The sequence below is a fragment of the Oncorhynchus kisutch genome, linkage group LG9 (genome assembly GCF_002021735.2).
Source record: "Oncorhynchus kisutch isolate 150728-3 linkage group LG9, Okis_V2, whole genome shotgun sequence".
Taxonomy (NCBI): Eukaryota; Metazoa; Chordata; class Actinopteri; order Salmoniformes; family Salmonidae; genus Oncorhynchus; species Oncorhynchus kisutch.
Window position 1 is genome coordinate 10,873,375 of NC_034182.2, and position 11,591 is coordinate 10,884,965.

The 11,591-nt window shown below is 43.7% G+C and overlaps 1 protein-coding gene across 11 annotated transcripts in view; it reads left to right on the forward strand.

Moving 5' to 3' along the window:
* The window catches only part of LOC109896307 (lymphoid-restricted membrane protein), a 28,558-nt gene extending 19,810 nt beyond the window's left edge, over positions 1 to 8,748 (forward strand). For 2 of the 11 annotated variants that reach the window (XM_031831852.1, XM_031831853.1), the window contains exons 24-36: positions 1,469 to 1,515; positions 1,789 to 1,877; positions 1,969 to 2,129; positions 2,575 to 2,659; positions 2,899 to 2,947; positions 3,093 to 3,126; positions 3,214 to 3,354; positions 3,529 to 3,663; positions 3,815 to 4,096; positions 4,188 to 4,324; positions 4,549 to 4,653; positions 6,648 to 6,767; positions 7,717 to 8,748. In XM_031831852.1, coding sequence (XP_031687712.1) covers positions 1,469 to 1,515; positions 1,789 to 1,877; positions 1,969 to 2,129; positions 2,575 to 2,659; positions 2,899 to 2,947; positions 3,093 to 3,126; positions 3,214 to 3,354; positions 3,529 to 3,663; positions 3,815 to 4,096; positions 4,188 to 4,324; positions 4,549 to 4,653; positions 6,648 to 6,767; positions 7,717 to 7,981 — 1,650 coding nt within the window. In that variant the 3' untranslated portion in view covers positions 7,982 to 8,748. The remainder of the gene's footprint in view (positions 1 to 1,468; positions 1,516 to 1,788; positions 1,878 to 1,968; positions 2,130 to 2,574; positions 2,660 to 2,898; positions 2,948 to 3,092; positions 3,127 to 3,213; positions 3,355 to 3,528; positions 3,664 to 3,814; positions 4,097 to 4,187; positions 4,325 to 4,548; positions 4,654 to 6,647; positions 6,768 to 7,716) is intronic. The other 9 variants (XM_031831856.1, XM_031831857.1, XM_020490565.2 and 6 more) reach the window with 9 other exon arrangements.
* Positions 8,749 to 11,591: the final 2,843 nt, after the last annotated feature.

Sequence of the window (11,591 nt, forward strand, 5' to 3'; positions counted from 1 at the left end):
AGTGAACGGAATGCCGTTTAGAGTTATCATCAGAGGTTTCATTATTAAAGCATGTCTCATAAGTGTCAAAATACCGTTTTAACATTTGAACTCCTATTGCTGCCCGTATGAGAGCTTCGGCAGAGAACGTGTGATCAGCAAATGGTATGAGAGTAGATATGGGATTTTTTTTTACCAATTGGTTCCCGTTAACTTAACTTAAGATACCTTAAAATTTCCTCTCTTAATTTCTCTGTTATTCGTGAGCTGACCTGCTATCTGTGTAATCATCAACTCGATTTAGCCAAATAGGAGATATTATGTCATTCGTTGGAGGTTATCTAGCAAGCTTAGCAACTTTGGTCATTTCACTTTTGTTTGACTGCCGTTACAAAGTCTGTATGATTCGCAAACTGAAGAGTGCGCTCTGTGTTGACAGCCTAGGCCTCGCCTACTACTGAAATATGCTGAATGAATTGAGGAACATAACGCTCAGGATGTATGAGCGGCCTGTTTCGCAATTCACAAAAAATGTAATTGGTGAACAAAGTTACTCTATCATTGCTAAATATCAATTTCACTTGGTGTGAAGTCCTTACATAGGCTAGTGGCGCAATGACTATCCCTGGCAACTGACTTTTGTGGTATTTCCTGGGACTGTTGTGGTTGAACACACTTAAAGCTTTATAATGCCTGTATGAACACTTCATGACACATGGTAACATCAGCTTTGGCAGTTATTCAGTGGCAGGAAACGAAGACTGGTGTTATTGCCCAAATCTGCTTGACTTCAACACCATGTTTGCTTAAGCAATGTCGGGGACTGGTTGTTGCATGAATCAATTGGTCTTTGGTTGTCCCGTGTCCTCCCTTCTGAATAACCGTTTTGTATATAAACATGGGTTGTGTAGAGTTTAACAGCAGGGATCCAGATCCCTTTAATCTGTTTTGCAGTGAGATTTGAGGTTGGTTTTATAGTGTCATTCTCCTCTTGATTGTTATGCACAGTTCCATTTACCTTTTTAACCAATCAGCATTCAGGATTAGACCCACCAGTTGTATAATAGCCCTGTGCTCAAGTGTCCAGCTTTATATAGTCAGTGACTTCCACTCTTACGTAGCTGAAGTGTGTGTTGTATTCCACCGCCCCCACTACTTACTGCCCTGCCAGTGTAAATGCGTTGTCCACACTTACTCTGTCCAACACTCATACTCGCAGCCCCCGACACACATACACACACACACCGCACACTCCGCTGCAGGGCTCTCCACCAACCAGTACATTATGTAAGAAATGAGCATTCTCCATTCCATCCTTGTATATTCACTGTACCAAGCAGAGATAACATTCTGATGCCATGGGACAGGTACGGTATGCAATTGTGCGCGTGTTTCTCTATTCAATCGTTAACTTCCTCTGACAAATGGTGCTGAAAGTATGTGACAAGGCCACCTGCATTGATCTCTCACCTCTCTCGCTCTTTCTCAGAAGCTAACCCAGGACGAGCTGGCTGAGAGAGTGTTAGCAGAGGACAGGTGAGTGTGTGTGTGTGTATACATGGTTGTCCTAGTTACATGATGGAAGTGGTGTAATTTCCTCCGACATATGCTGTCTGTGTGCTGGGATGTATTTTCTGTTAGGTTAATGTTGGCTTTGTTTGGAATTGTTTAGAACATTACTCTTGCTTTTAGTTTCAATAGAGGCACACGGTAGTGATAAGAGCAAGTTGTGCAATTGTTTTGGCATGGTGGAATTGCTGCAGCGCTCTCGTGTGTGTGTGTGTGTGTGTGTGTGTGTGTGTGTTCCAGCACCAGCCTGTTACCAGTACTAGAGGAGGAGGAGGAGGGCATACAGGAGTCAGTGGTGCAGGTGCCGACAGTGGAGGTGGACTTGACAGGTAGGAGGAAATAGAAGAGCTCTATGGCCTCCTGCCAATATTGTGTGTGAGGGAGTGTGTGTGTGTAACACTCCTTTCACTGTCTCTACAGGGACAGTCAATCTGGCAGAGGACGTAGGCTCTCAGACCATGGATGGACTGAATGTTGCACCCACTGACCCATCACAGTGTCCAAGGGATGCTATGACGCCTGACCCCTCAGGAGCCAAAACTGACTCCCTGGTTCTCAGGAGCAAGTTCAAGAAGGAACTGGTGAGCTGTCTATTTAATGATATATGGCACCCTGTCTCAAATAGCACCCTAATCCCTAGTGCACTACAAGGGGTTCTGATCAAAATTAGTGCACAAATCATTTGAGATGACAGCTCTGTGATAGTGAGAACTTTGCATAAATAGTATCATGACCTTGTGACTTATTGAGAAAATGTTGTCTTTCCTGCCTTGTGTGGGAGTGAACATTCTTTCACTTTAGTCAACTCTGTGCTTATCTACACAGGGAAGCACTTCACAGCGCTTGGGCAGAATGAATGACAGTCCTACAGTGTACCTAGCTAGATCTGTATAATGTGACAATTGGTTCCTGGATACAGTCTGTTAGATCGTTAGAATCGTGTGTGTCTGAGGCGGAGGATAAGAACGAGAACTGGGAAGAGTGTGTGTGTGTACGGAGTGTGTAACGTTCACCACAATCATTCAGGAGCTGTCTCACAGTATGGATGTCATCGAGGAAGGGAAGGTACAAGAGGACCTGAGTGAAACCAGTGTTACCACAGAGAAGGACAGTGAGTTAACCCCAGATACCTCAGCTGATAACGTTCCTAATATTTTGATGATTGTATAAGTCCAATTACTGACTTAAGTAAAAATTCAATTGTCACATTGTGTGGTCGACTTATAGTTTTTCTAATCTCTCTCTTTCTATTGTAAAACAGAGATCAATAGCAAGACAAAATGTTTGGATGTTTTAAACAATGAACCTCTTTCTCTTGCTCTCTCTACGTTTCTCTGTGTCCCATACCAGTCGAAACCTCTGTTGTTTCTGAGGACTCAACCGTAGGTGACAGAAGCAGGTAGGCTACTCAACAATACAGTACAATACCTCATATTTTAGAGATGCAATACAAGATAATCATTTAAATGCTCTCAGGTACTGACACTCATAGCTTTGTTTTCTAGTGACCGATAATGTGATACTCTCTGTTTTCCTCATTGCAGCCTGTCCCCTAACGACAAGGAGATTGAGGTAGTGGTAAGCTTTCCAACATTTTCTTTCTCTTGACTATCTCTCTGTATGTACCATCGTAGAGCTAAGGCTGTGCTGTTGTCTACCTGTCAGACGGAGTTCCAGCGCCTGTCCCTGGGCTTTAAGTGTGACCTGTTCACCCTGGAGAAGAGGCTGAGGCTGGAGGAGAGGTCACGGGACCTGGCCGAGGAGAACGTCCGGAGGGAGGTGTCCAGTTGCCAGGGACTACTACAGGTAAGAAGTTTAAGAGAGAGGTGATTATGTGTGAGAGGGAGGGACTGGGGAGAAGGGAGAGGTTGAAGAGGGAGACAAATGAGTGAGGTGTCCAAATGTAGCTGTCAGGACCTGCTACAGGTGAGAGGGGTATGCAATTTCCTTTTTTACCTTCCTCGTGTCTGCTCTTCCCAGGCCCTGGCCCCTCTGTGTGAGGATGATAACCAGTCTATGGAGATCATCCAGAGACTTCAGAAGAACCTGGACATCCTCATCCAGTCCATGACCAGAGTGTCCAGTCGCTCAGAGATGCTGGGCGCCATACACCAGGTACAGTACAATTTAATTGCGTGATTTGTCCTCCTCTCTTTTGAGGAGTCATCCAGGTAGACGATCCAGGTAGACGGTATAGGTACTGGTAAAGCGATGGGGGGGTGGGGGGGTGTATGTGTGTAACCTCTCGCTCTCTCTCCCCCTCCAGGAGTCTCGTACAGGCAAGGCAGTAGAGATAATGGTCCAGCATGTAGAGAACCTGAGGAGGATGTACACTAAGGAACACGCTGAGCTCACTGAGCTGAGGGAGAACATGCTGCAGAACGAGAGGTCCTTCGGCTCCCACTCTGGAGGAACACACTCCGGTCAGGGACACGCATGCGCACACACACACACGCACACCTCTATCTTATGTTTCTTTCTAATACTGAATATGTTTCCTTCAGATGATTTCAGAGGCAAGAAACAATCTGGATCAACGTACTATAAGGTAGGTGAGTTTAATCTCAGTGTATATGATGTGCTGCTGTTTTAGTCACTGTCTGTACACTGTCTTGTTTCTCTATTCCTCCTTTCCTCAGGCATCAGCCCGACGGGTCAGCATAGCAGCTATCCCCCGATCCGGTGGGGGAGGGGGACCCATGCATTTTGACACGCCCAATAAAGCACAGGACACCGCAGAGACGGAGGCGGAGAGACTCACCCGCAGATCTCCCTGGTAGGTAGACTACAGCACTCCGTGGGGGAAATAGGGAGTGGTTGAAGAATATTTCAACACAGTCTTGACCCTGTTTTGCAAAGCAAACACCATTCGGATTTCTGAGGGAGAAATTTCCATCTAGGGGCCTTTTGTTAAAACATGACTTGCGGGCTGTGTAGTCTGTGTCCGGTGTTGTGTGGAATGTGACGTGTGGATTGTGTATGTATGTGGCGCGGTTACAGGAATGTGACAGGGAAGAGCACGGCACGTCCTCCTCTAAAGCGCTTTGTTAGCTCCGGGGCGTGGGTTGAGACTGACGAGCCCTCCCTCGTGATGCTGATGAAGGGGTAAGTGCTGATATCGGCTGTGAGTCAGAAGCACACGCGCGTGTCGCACTTGACCTCAACCTGAAAACAAACATTCTGCCTGCTGTGCCCATTTAATTTGCCCAACCGTGTACTGTATGCATGTAACAAGTCTGTGGTTAAACGTAGTCAGCAGGAGAACAATTTGCGAACATAACAAGCGCATGTGGAACATTGATTGCAGAGTATCTGTGTGCATGCCCTGAGCATGTATGTAACAATGTGAGTCCTTAGGGTGTGTTGTGTTGAACAAGTGTGTGTGTGTGTGAGACATGCATTACATAGTGTCTATGTGTGTATGTACAGTGCCTTGCGAAAGTATTCGGCCCCCTTGAACTTTGCGACCTTTTGCCACATTTCAGGCTTCAAACATAAAGATATAAAACTGTATTTTTTTGTGACGAATCAACAACAAGTGGGACACAATCATGAAGTGGAACGACATTTATTGGATATTTCAAACTTTTTTAACAAATCAAAAACTGAAAAATTAGGCGTGCAAAATTATTCAGCCCCTTTACTTTCAGTGCAGCAAACTCTCTCCAGAAGTTCAGTGTGGATCTCTGAATGATCCAATGTTGACTTAAATGACTAATGATGATGATATACAATCCACCTGTGTGTAATCAAGTCTCCGTATAAATGCACCTGCACTGTGATAGTCTCAGAGGTCCGTTAAAAGCGCAGAGAGCATCATGAAGAACAAGGAACACACCAGGCAGGTCCGAGATACTGTTGTGAAGACGTTTAAAGCCGGATTTGGATACAAAAAGATTTCCCAAGCTTTAAACATCCCAAGGAGCCCTGTGCAAGCGATACTATTGAAATGGAAGGAGTATCAGACCACTGCAAATCTACCAAGACCTGGCCGTCCCTCTAAACTTTTAGCTCATACAAGGAGAAGACTGATCAGAGATGCAGCCAAGAGGCCCATGATCACTCTGGATGAACTGCAGAGATCTACAGCTGAGGTGGGAGACTCTGTCCATAGGACAACAATCAGTCGTATATTGCACAAATCTGGCCTTTATGGAAGAGTGGCGAAGAAAGCCATTTCTTAAAGATATCCATAAAAAGTGTCGTTTAAAGTTTGCCACAAGCCACCTGGGAGACACACCAAACATGTGGAAGAAGGTGCTCTGGTCAGATGAAACCAAAATTGAACTTTTTGGCAACAATGCAAAACGTTATGTTTGGCGTAAAAGCAACACAGCTCATCACCCTGAACACAACATCCCCACTGTCAAACATGGTGGTGGCAGCATCATGGTTTGGGCCTGCTTTTCTTCAGCAGGGACAGGGAAGATGGTTAAAATTGATGGGAAGATGGATGGAGCCAAATACAGGACCATTCTGGAAGAACCTGATGGAGTCTGCAAAAGACCTGAGACTGGGACGGAGATTTGTCTACCAACAAGACAATGATCCAAAACATAAAGCAAAATCTACAATGGAATGGTTCAAAAATAAACATATCCAGGTGTTAGAATGGCCAAGTCAAAGTCCAGACCTGAATCCAATCGAGAATCTGTGGAAAGAACTGAAAACTGCTGTTCACAAATGCTCTCCATCCAACCTCACTGAGCTCGAGCTGTTTTGCAAGGAGGAATGGGAAAAAATTTCAGTCTCTCGATGTGCAAAACTGATAGAGACATACCCCAAGCGACTTACAGCTGTAATCGCAGCAAAAGGTGGCGCTACAAAGTATTAACTTAAGGGGGCTGAATAATTTTGCACGCCCAATTTTTCTGTTTTTGATTTGTTAAAAAAGTTTGAAATATCCAATAAATGTCGTTCCACTTCATGATTGTGTCCCACTTGTTGTTGACTCTTCACAAAAAAATACAGTTTTATATCTTTATGTTTGAAGCCTGAAATGTGGCAAAAGGTCGCAAAGTTCAAGGGGGCCGAATACTTTCGCAAGGCACTGTATTTTTGTGTGTGTGTGAACCGTGCATGCCCACACCGTCCCACAGGCCTGCCTACGACACAGACTCCCCTTCAGATGAGGAGAGGAGGGAAGTGCCCGTTCAGAGGAAGTCCAGTCTCACTGAGCTGGGCAACAAAATCACCGCCCTGATTATGCCCAACAAGACGTTAGTAGTGAACCAACCTCTAGTGTTTCGCTTCCATCTACAGCCAGGCAGCACTGCTTTTTACTGCTGCGTAGCTGGTTAGGCTTCATAGCTTCTCTGCTGCTCCTGAGGCTTATATGCTTTTCACACCATTGTGCCCACTTAAACCATACTGTACTGTGCTGGCTCAGTTTTTTCTTCGCCAACTACCGTGGATGCCTAACGAGGCCAGAGCAGTACAGCTCGGCTTAGCTCAGTAGTGTGAAAAGGGTTCATGCTGTAGCCTGGATTCCTGTCTGTTTTCTGCTTCAGCCAACTGCTTGACAAATGTAAAGCAGTTGGTTAAATCATAAAGCCATCTGGCTTCCAGGCTGTGCTGCTTTAGGTCCAGGGAGCAGACATCTGGTCCAGATTGACTGAGCAGAAAGACGGGTGTGAACAATATACCTGGTCTTGAGCGACCGCTTTATGAATCTGGTCCTTGGTCTCTGAGCCCGGGCAGTCTCTGGATGTGTGGTTGTGGTGAGGGTCTCGGGTTCAGTGTTTCTGCTTCAAACAAACTCTCCTTCAGCTCTAATCTCTTCCATCCATTCCCATCAGGAGAAGTGGTGTGCCTTTGTGTGTGTGTGTGTGCCCTGGGGAGTGTATGTGAGACATGCATCGCTCAACATGCTGCAGTGCTTTAGTGTTGTTTTTCTATTGTCTGTGTACCAGGTGTTTGCTACACAGAGCGCTTTAAAAGTGGTGGTCAGTCCACGCTGCTAACGCCATCAGAACTTAGCCACTTAGGCACCCGTCTGTTTCTGCATCGCTACATCACTGCTTTGGGAATACGGACAGACGACCAGCTGGCTAAAGCAGACTGACTGTCTCATCCAGACATCAACTTCGCTTCACCTAACCCAGGCTAAATCTTATTTTGGCATCCATTCTAAATCTTCTCTTTCCCTCTCTCCCACTCTCTCTCCAGTCCCATCCTGACAGAGCAGGCCGCAGCAGCCCCGGGTTCAGGCTACTCCTCCCAGCCTGCGTCTGCAGCCAGTGGGTCCCGGGGACTGTGGCTGTGGCTGGCCCTAGTAGTGGTCCTAGCAGGCCTCCTGGCCCTCCTAGCCAGCCTGGTGCTGCAGCCGGCCGTGGATGCAGCGCCCGTGGGGACAGGGGACTCCTGGGTGACCATCCAGCAGCTCCTGTGGCCCTACACAGGGCTGAGGCACAACGGACAGCCACCGGTTTAGAGGGGCTGTGGCCTCAACAGACAGAGATGGACGGGCAGGCATCTGGCTATGGTCAACCCCTGGAAGGTCTTCTGCAACTTGAACCATCACGTGTATTAGACTAGTTAGTGTGTGAAGAAAGAGCACTTGAAGACAGAATCACTCGTTGTGTTGGTACTGAAGTTTCTGAACACTGACCACCACAGCTAAGGGAGATTTCCTATTTGTGCCCGGAGACATTCTGCTGCACCGTTACAGAAGGGAGATTGTAATGTTATCGGCCGTGGTATATGTGGGCACAATGTTGTCCAATCAAGTCAAGGAGGACACCGGCGTTGTGCTGTCCAATCATGTAATGGACTTCAACGCATGCTATCCAATCACGTCACACCTTTTTTGAGCGTTTGTTGGTCCATCAACATGCTTGCTTATGGACAGTAGATTTATCAGTTTTTGCTTTTTTTTAACACATTTCATAGTAAACTTCTGAACCTATGGCATTTGCGGTTGCCTGAAGAGGCCACCAAGTTGTTGTAGGTGAAATAGTTTTTTTTTTAAATACATTTATGAACCTTGGTAATACACTGCCATTTTTTTTATGTTTAATTTATTGTTTGACAGCATTAGACTGTGTGGGGATAGGAATATCTATTATATTGCATCTGTTTTTGTTAAACTCACACATGGTTTTTACTCTACTTCTTTAAGTGCTCACTTATGAAATTCATTCACTTTTGTTTGTTCCAAAGAGGGGGACTTTACACAATAAAGGAACAGAAATAAACGTTGTGGTTTTACTTGAGGGTCCATCTGTTGTAAGGGTTAAAGTTCACAGTGAGCAGTCTGAGCAGTAGGTTGAAGTCTAACCTCTGACACAAGATCAGATATACATATTCCCCCTAATGGTTAAAGTTATGATTGGGAATAGTCAAATCTGGTTGTTGGCTACTCCTACATAGAGCTTGGGGGTCTAGTATCTACTGTAGTCAAGGAGTATTTGAGAGGCCATGTGGCAAGGTTCGTATCGCTCTGTTGTTGAATGGACCAAAAGAGAAACAAAACTTTCCTACTGATGAGTCACCAGGGTCAACGGAAGGTAGGTTCTGAGGGTCAGGTCTTGACACGTTCCTGAATAATAAAGCAACATTGAGGGAATGGCATCTAAAACAATTGCAAAATCTTTAGGTGTTACAGGGATCTTGTAAAGTGATAAGAATTCCTTATAACTAAGTAAAAGACCCTCTGCATTTACCAGTTGGCTCACCAATAGGATATTATTTCAGAACCAATATTCTAAAAACAAAGAAGTATTTTTATACAATATATCCTGTTTATTCAATATATAATATTTGTGTGGAGAAAAATTATGCTTATAAATGAAGGACCATGACAAGAGAACCTGCTGATGAAAAGCCGAAAGTTTCACTGGAACTCTGTCAATATTATAATTGAAAACCAACATGAAGTTAAGGCCACCAAAAGTAGAGAAGACACGAGGAATAAAATTCCACATAGAAGTGGGTCTTCTTAGGAATTGTTTTATCCAATTGATCTTAAAAGCCCACTATTCTCAAATGTTCATTACAACAGTTTTCCTAATGTAATGGGTACGGTTTCTCCACAGACCAGATGCTTTTCAACTTTCTATCTCCTTGCTTATTTTACTGTGAAGATATAAAGATAGAGTGCCAGATGTTAGTCTAGAGATATCTTCAGCCTTGGTTATTAGGACTCTTCCTTTTAAAGAATTTGTAAGAAGTTAAGTGATTAATAAAAACAGGTACGGAGATAGGACAACCTTGCCTAATTCCTCTCTTTACCTCAGATCTAGGCAAGGTGCCATATTTCAATTTGATAGAGCTGTTACCATTTGTATAGAAAGTCTTAATAGCCTTACAGAAGAAATCCCCAAAGCCAAATCTCTCAAGGGAGTGGAAGAGGAATACTGTGCCAAATGCTTTATAAAAATCAAAAAATCTTAATGTAAAATTCTTTCTTTAGACTTGAGAAGTTTCACTCTACAAATAACACTATCCATAAGTTAAACATTGTTATTAAAGATGACCAAAAAAATACTATAGCATTTTTTACAGAAAACTGTATAGCTCTACGTACTATCAGGAATACACAGATATGTTTTTTGACTCACTGAATAATGTTCACTCTATCAGTGATATAGAATCTAAACAGTGATCAACATCCAAAGAACAATAAATCACCAGGTGTTGATGGAATTACATCAGAATTTTACTAATTATTTTCTGAACAAGTAGCTCCCTTCCTATTTGAAGTCTTTTTAGAGAGTATTAAAAGCAATGTCCTCACTCCTACAACGAGTCGGGTTAATAACACTGATACTTGAGCCTAAAAAATAAGTGCTGCTCATCGATAACTGGCGTCCAATGTGTTCTTAATACTACTTGCAAAAATAATTAGAAGTCCTGGATGCAATCATTGATGAAACACAGTATGGCTTTATGAGGAACAGACATATTTCTAACTATCAGACTAGTATTAGACATACTTGACTACTCAGACCTAATAACTGAGGATAGCTTCATATTTTTTACATTTTTATAAACTCTGATTTACCACCCCAAGATATCCCTGCACAACGTCTATTTGCGCCCCTACTGAATGGAAACTACAAGTGTAATGGCTGTGCTCAGTGCAATGGCACTTATAAATGTAGATCCTTTAAACACCCCCAAACAGGGAAACAGATCCCAATCAAAAGGTGTTATCACGTGCTCCACTAAGGCAGTTATGTATCTTATAACTTGTCCTTGTGGTAAAAATTATGTGGGTAAAACAGCGCAAATTAAAAGTATGAATTTCGTAGCACCATTAGGTGCAAAAACTCGACTTGCCCAGTTGCGGCCCACTTTTTGGAAGCAAACCACTCGATTTCGTCTCTACGTTATATTGGCATCGAACATGTCACCCTCCCTAGGAGAGGGCTGACCTCGATAATTTATTGTTAAAACGAGAGGCTGCCTGGATCTTTAATTTAAAGACCCTTGCTCCCCTCGGTCTCAACGTAGACTTTGATCTGATGCCATTCTTGGGATTATTGTGATTTTGCTGTTGTAAATGTTTGTAGGCTTATGTAGCCAAATTGTATCTATGATCGTACGCTATCCGTTTTTTTTATATGCTATTTTAATATGAGAATTAACCAATGATATCAGGCCATGATTACAAACACCTGTGTGTCTTGACACTATATAAACAAGTCACCCCACAGTGTTTGTCATTATACCCTGATGAAGACAGCTTGTCTGTCTAAACATTGAACATTACATTTTTGTATCTGAGCACCTAGGGTGTGTGGCTCTCCTTTATTTTTCCATCTGCTCCACTCTTCTAGCCAGCACCTTGCCTAAATAGGTGTGCATTTCTTTCACCTCTAGATTATTCTGACCTATTGATTGACGTATAATTTTAGACATCATGGCTCTCAATAATAATAGGGAATCATGTCAATTCCACTCATTTCTATCTGAAAGTTCTGTACTTTTTGTGAAGAGTGACCCCCACAAGGTAGAAACTACATTCAGATTCTGGGATATATTAAATACATGTATTTAACAGTATCACTATCAGTCCCAGTCAATGTGGGGCCCGTCCA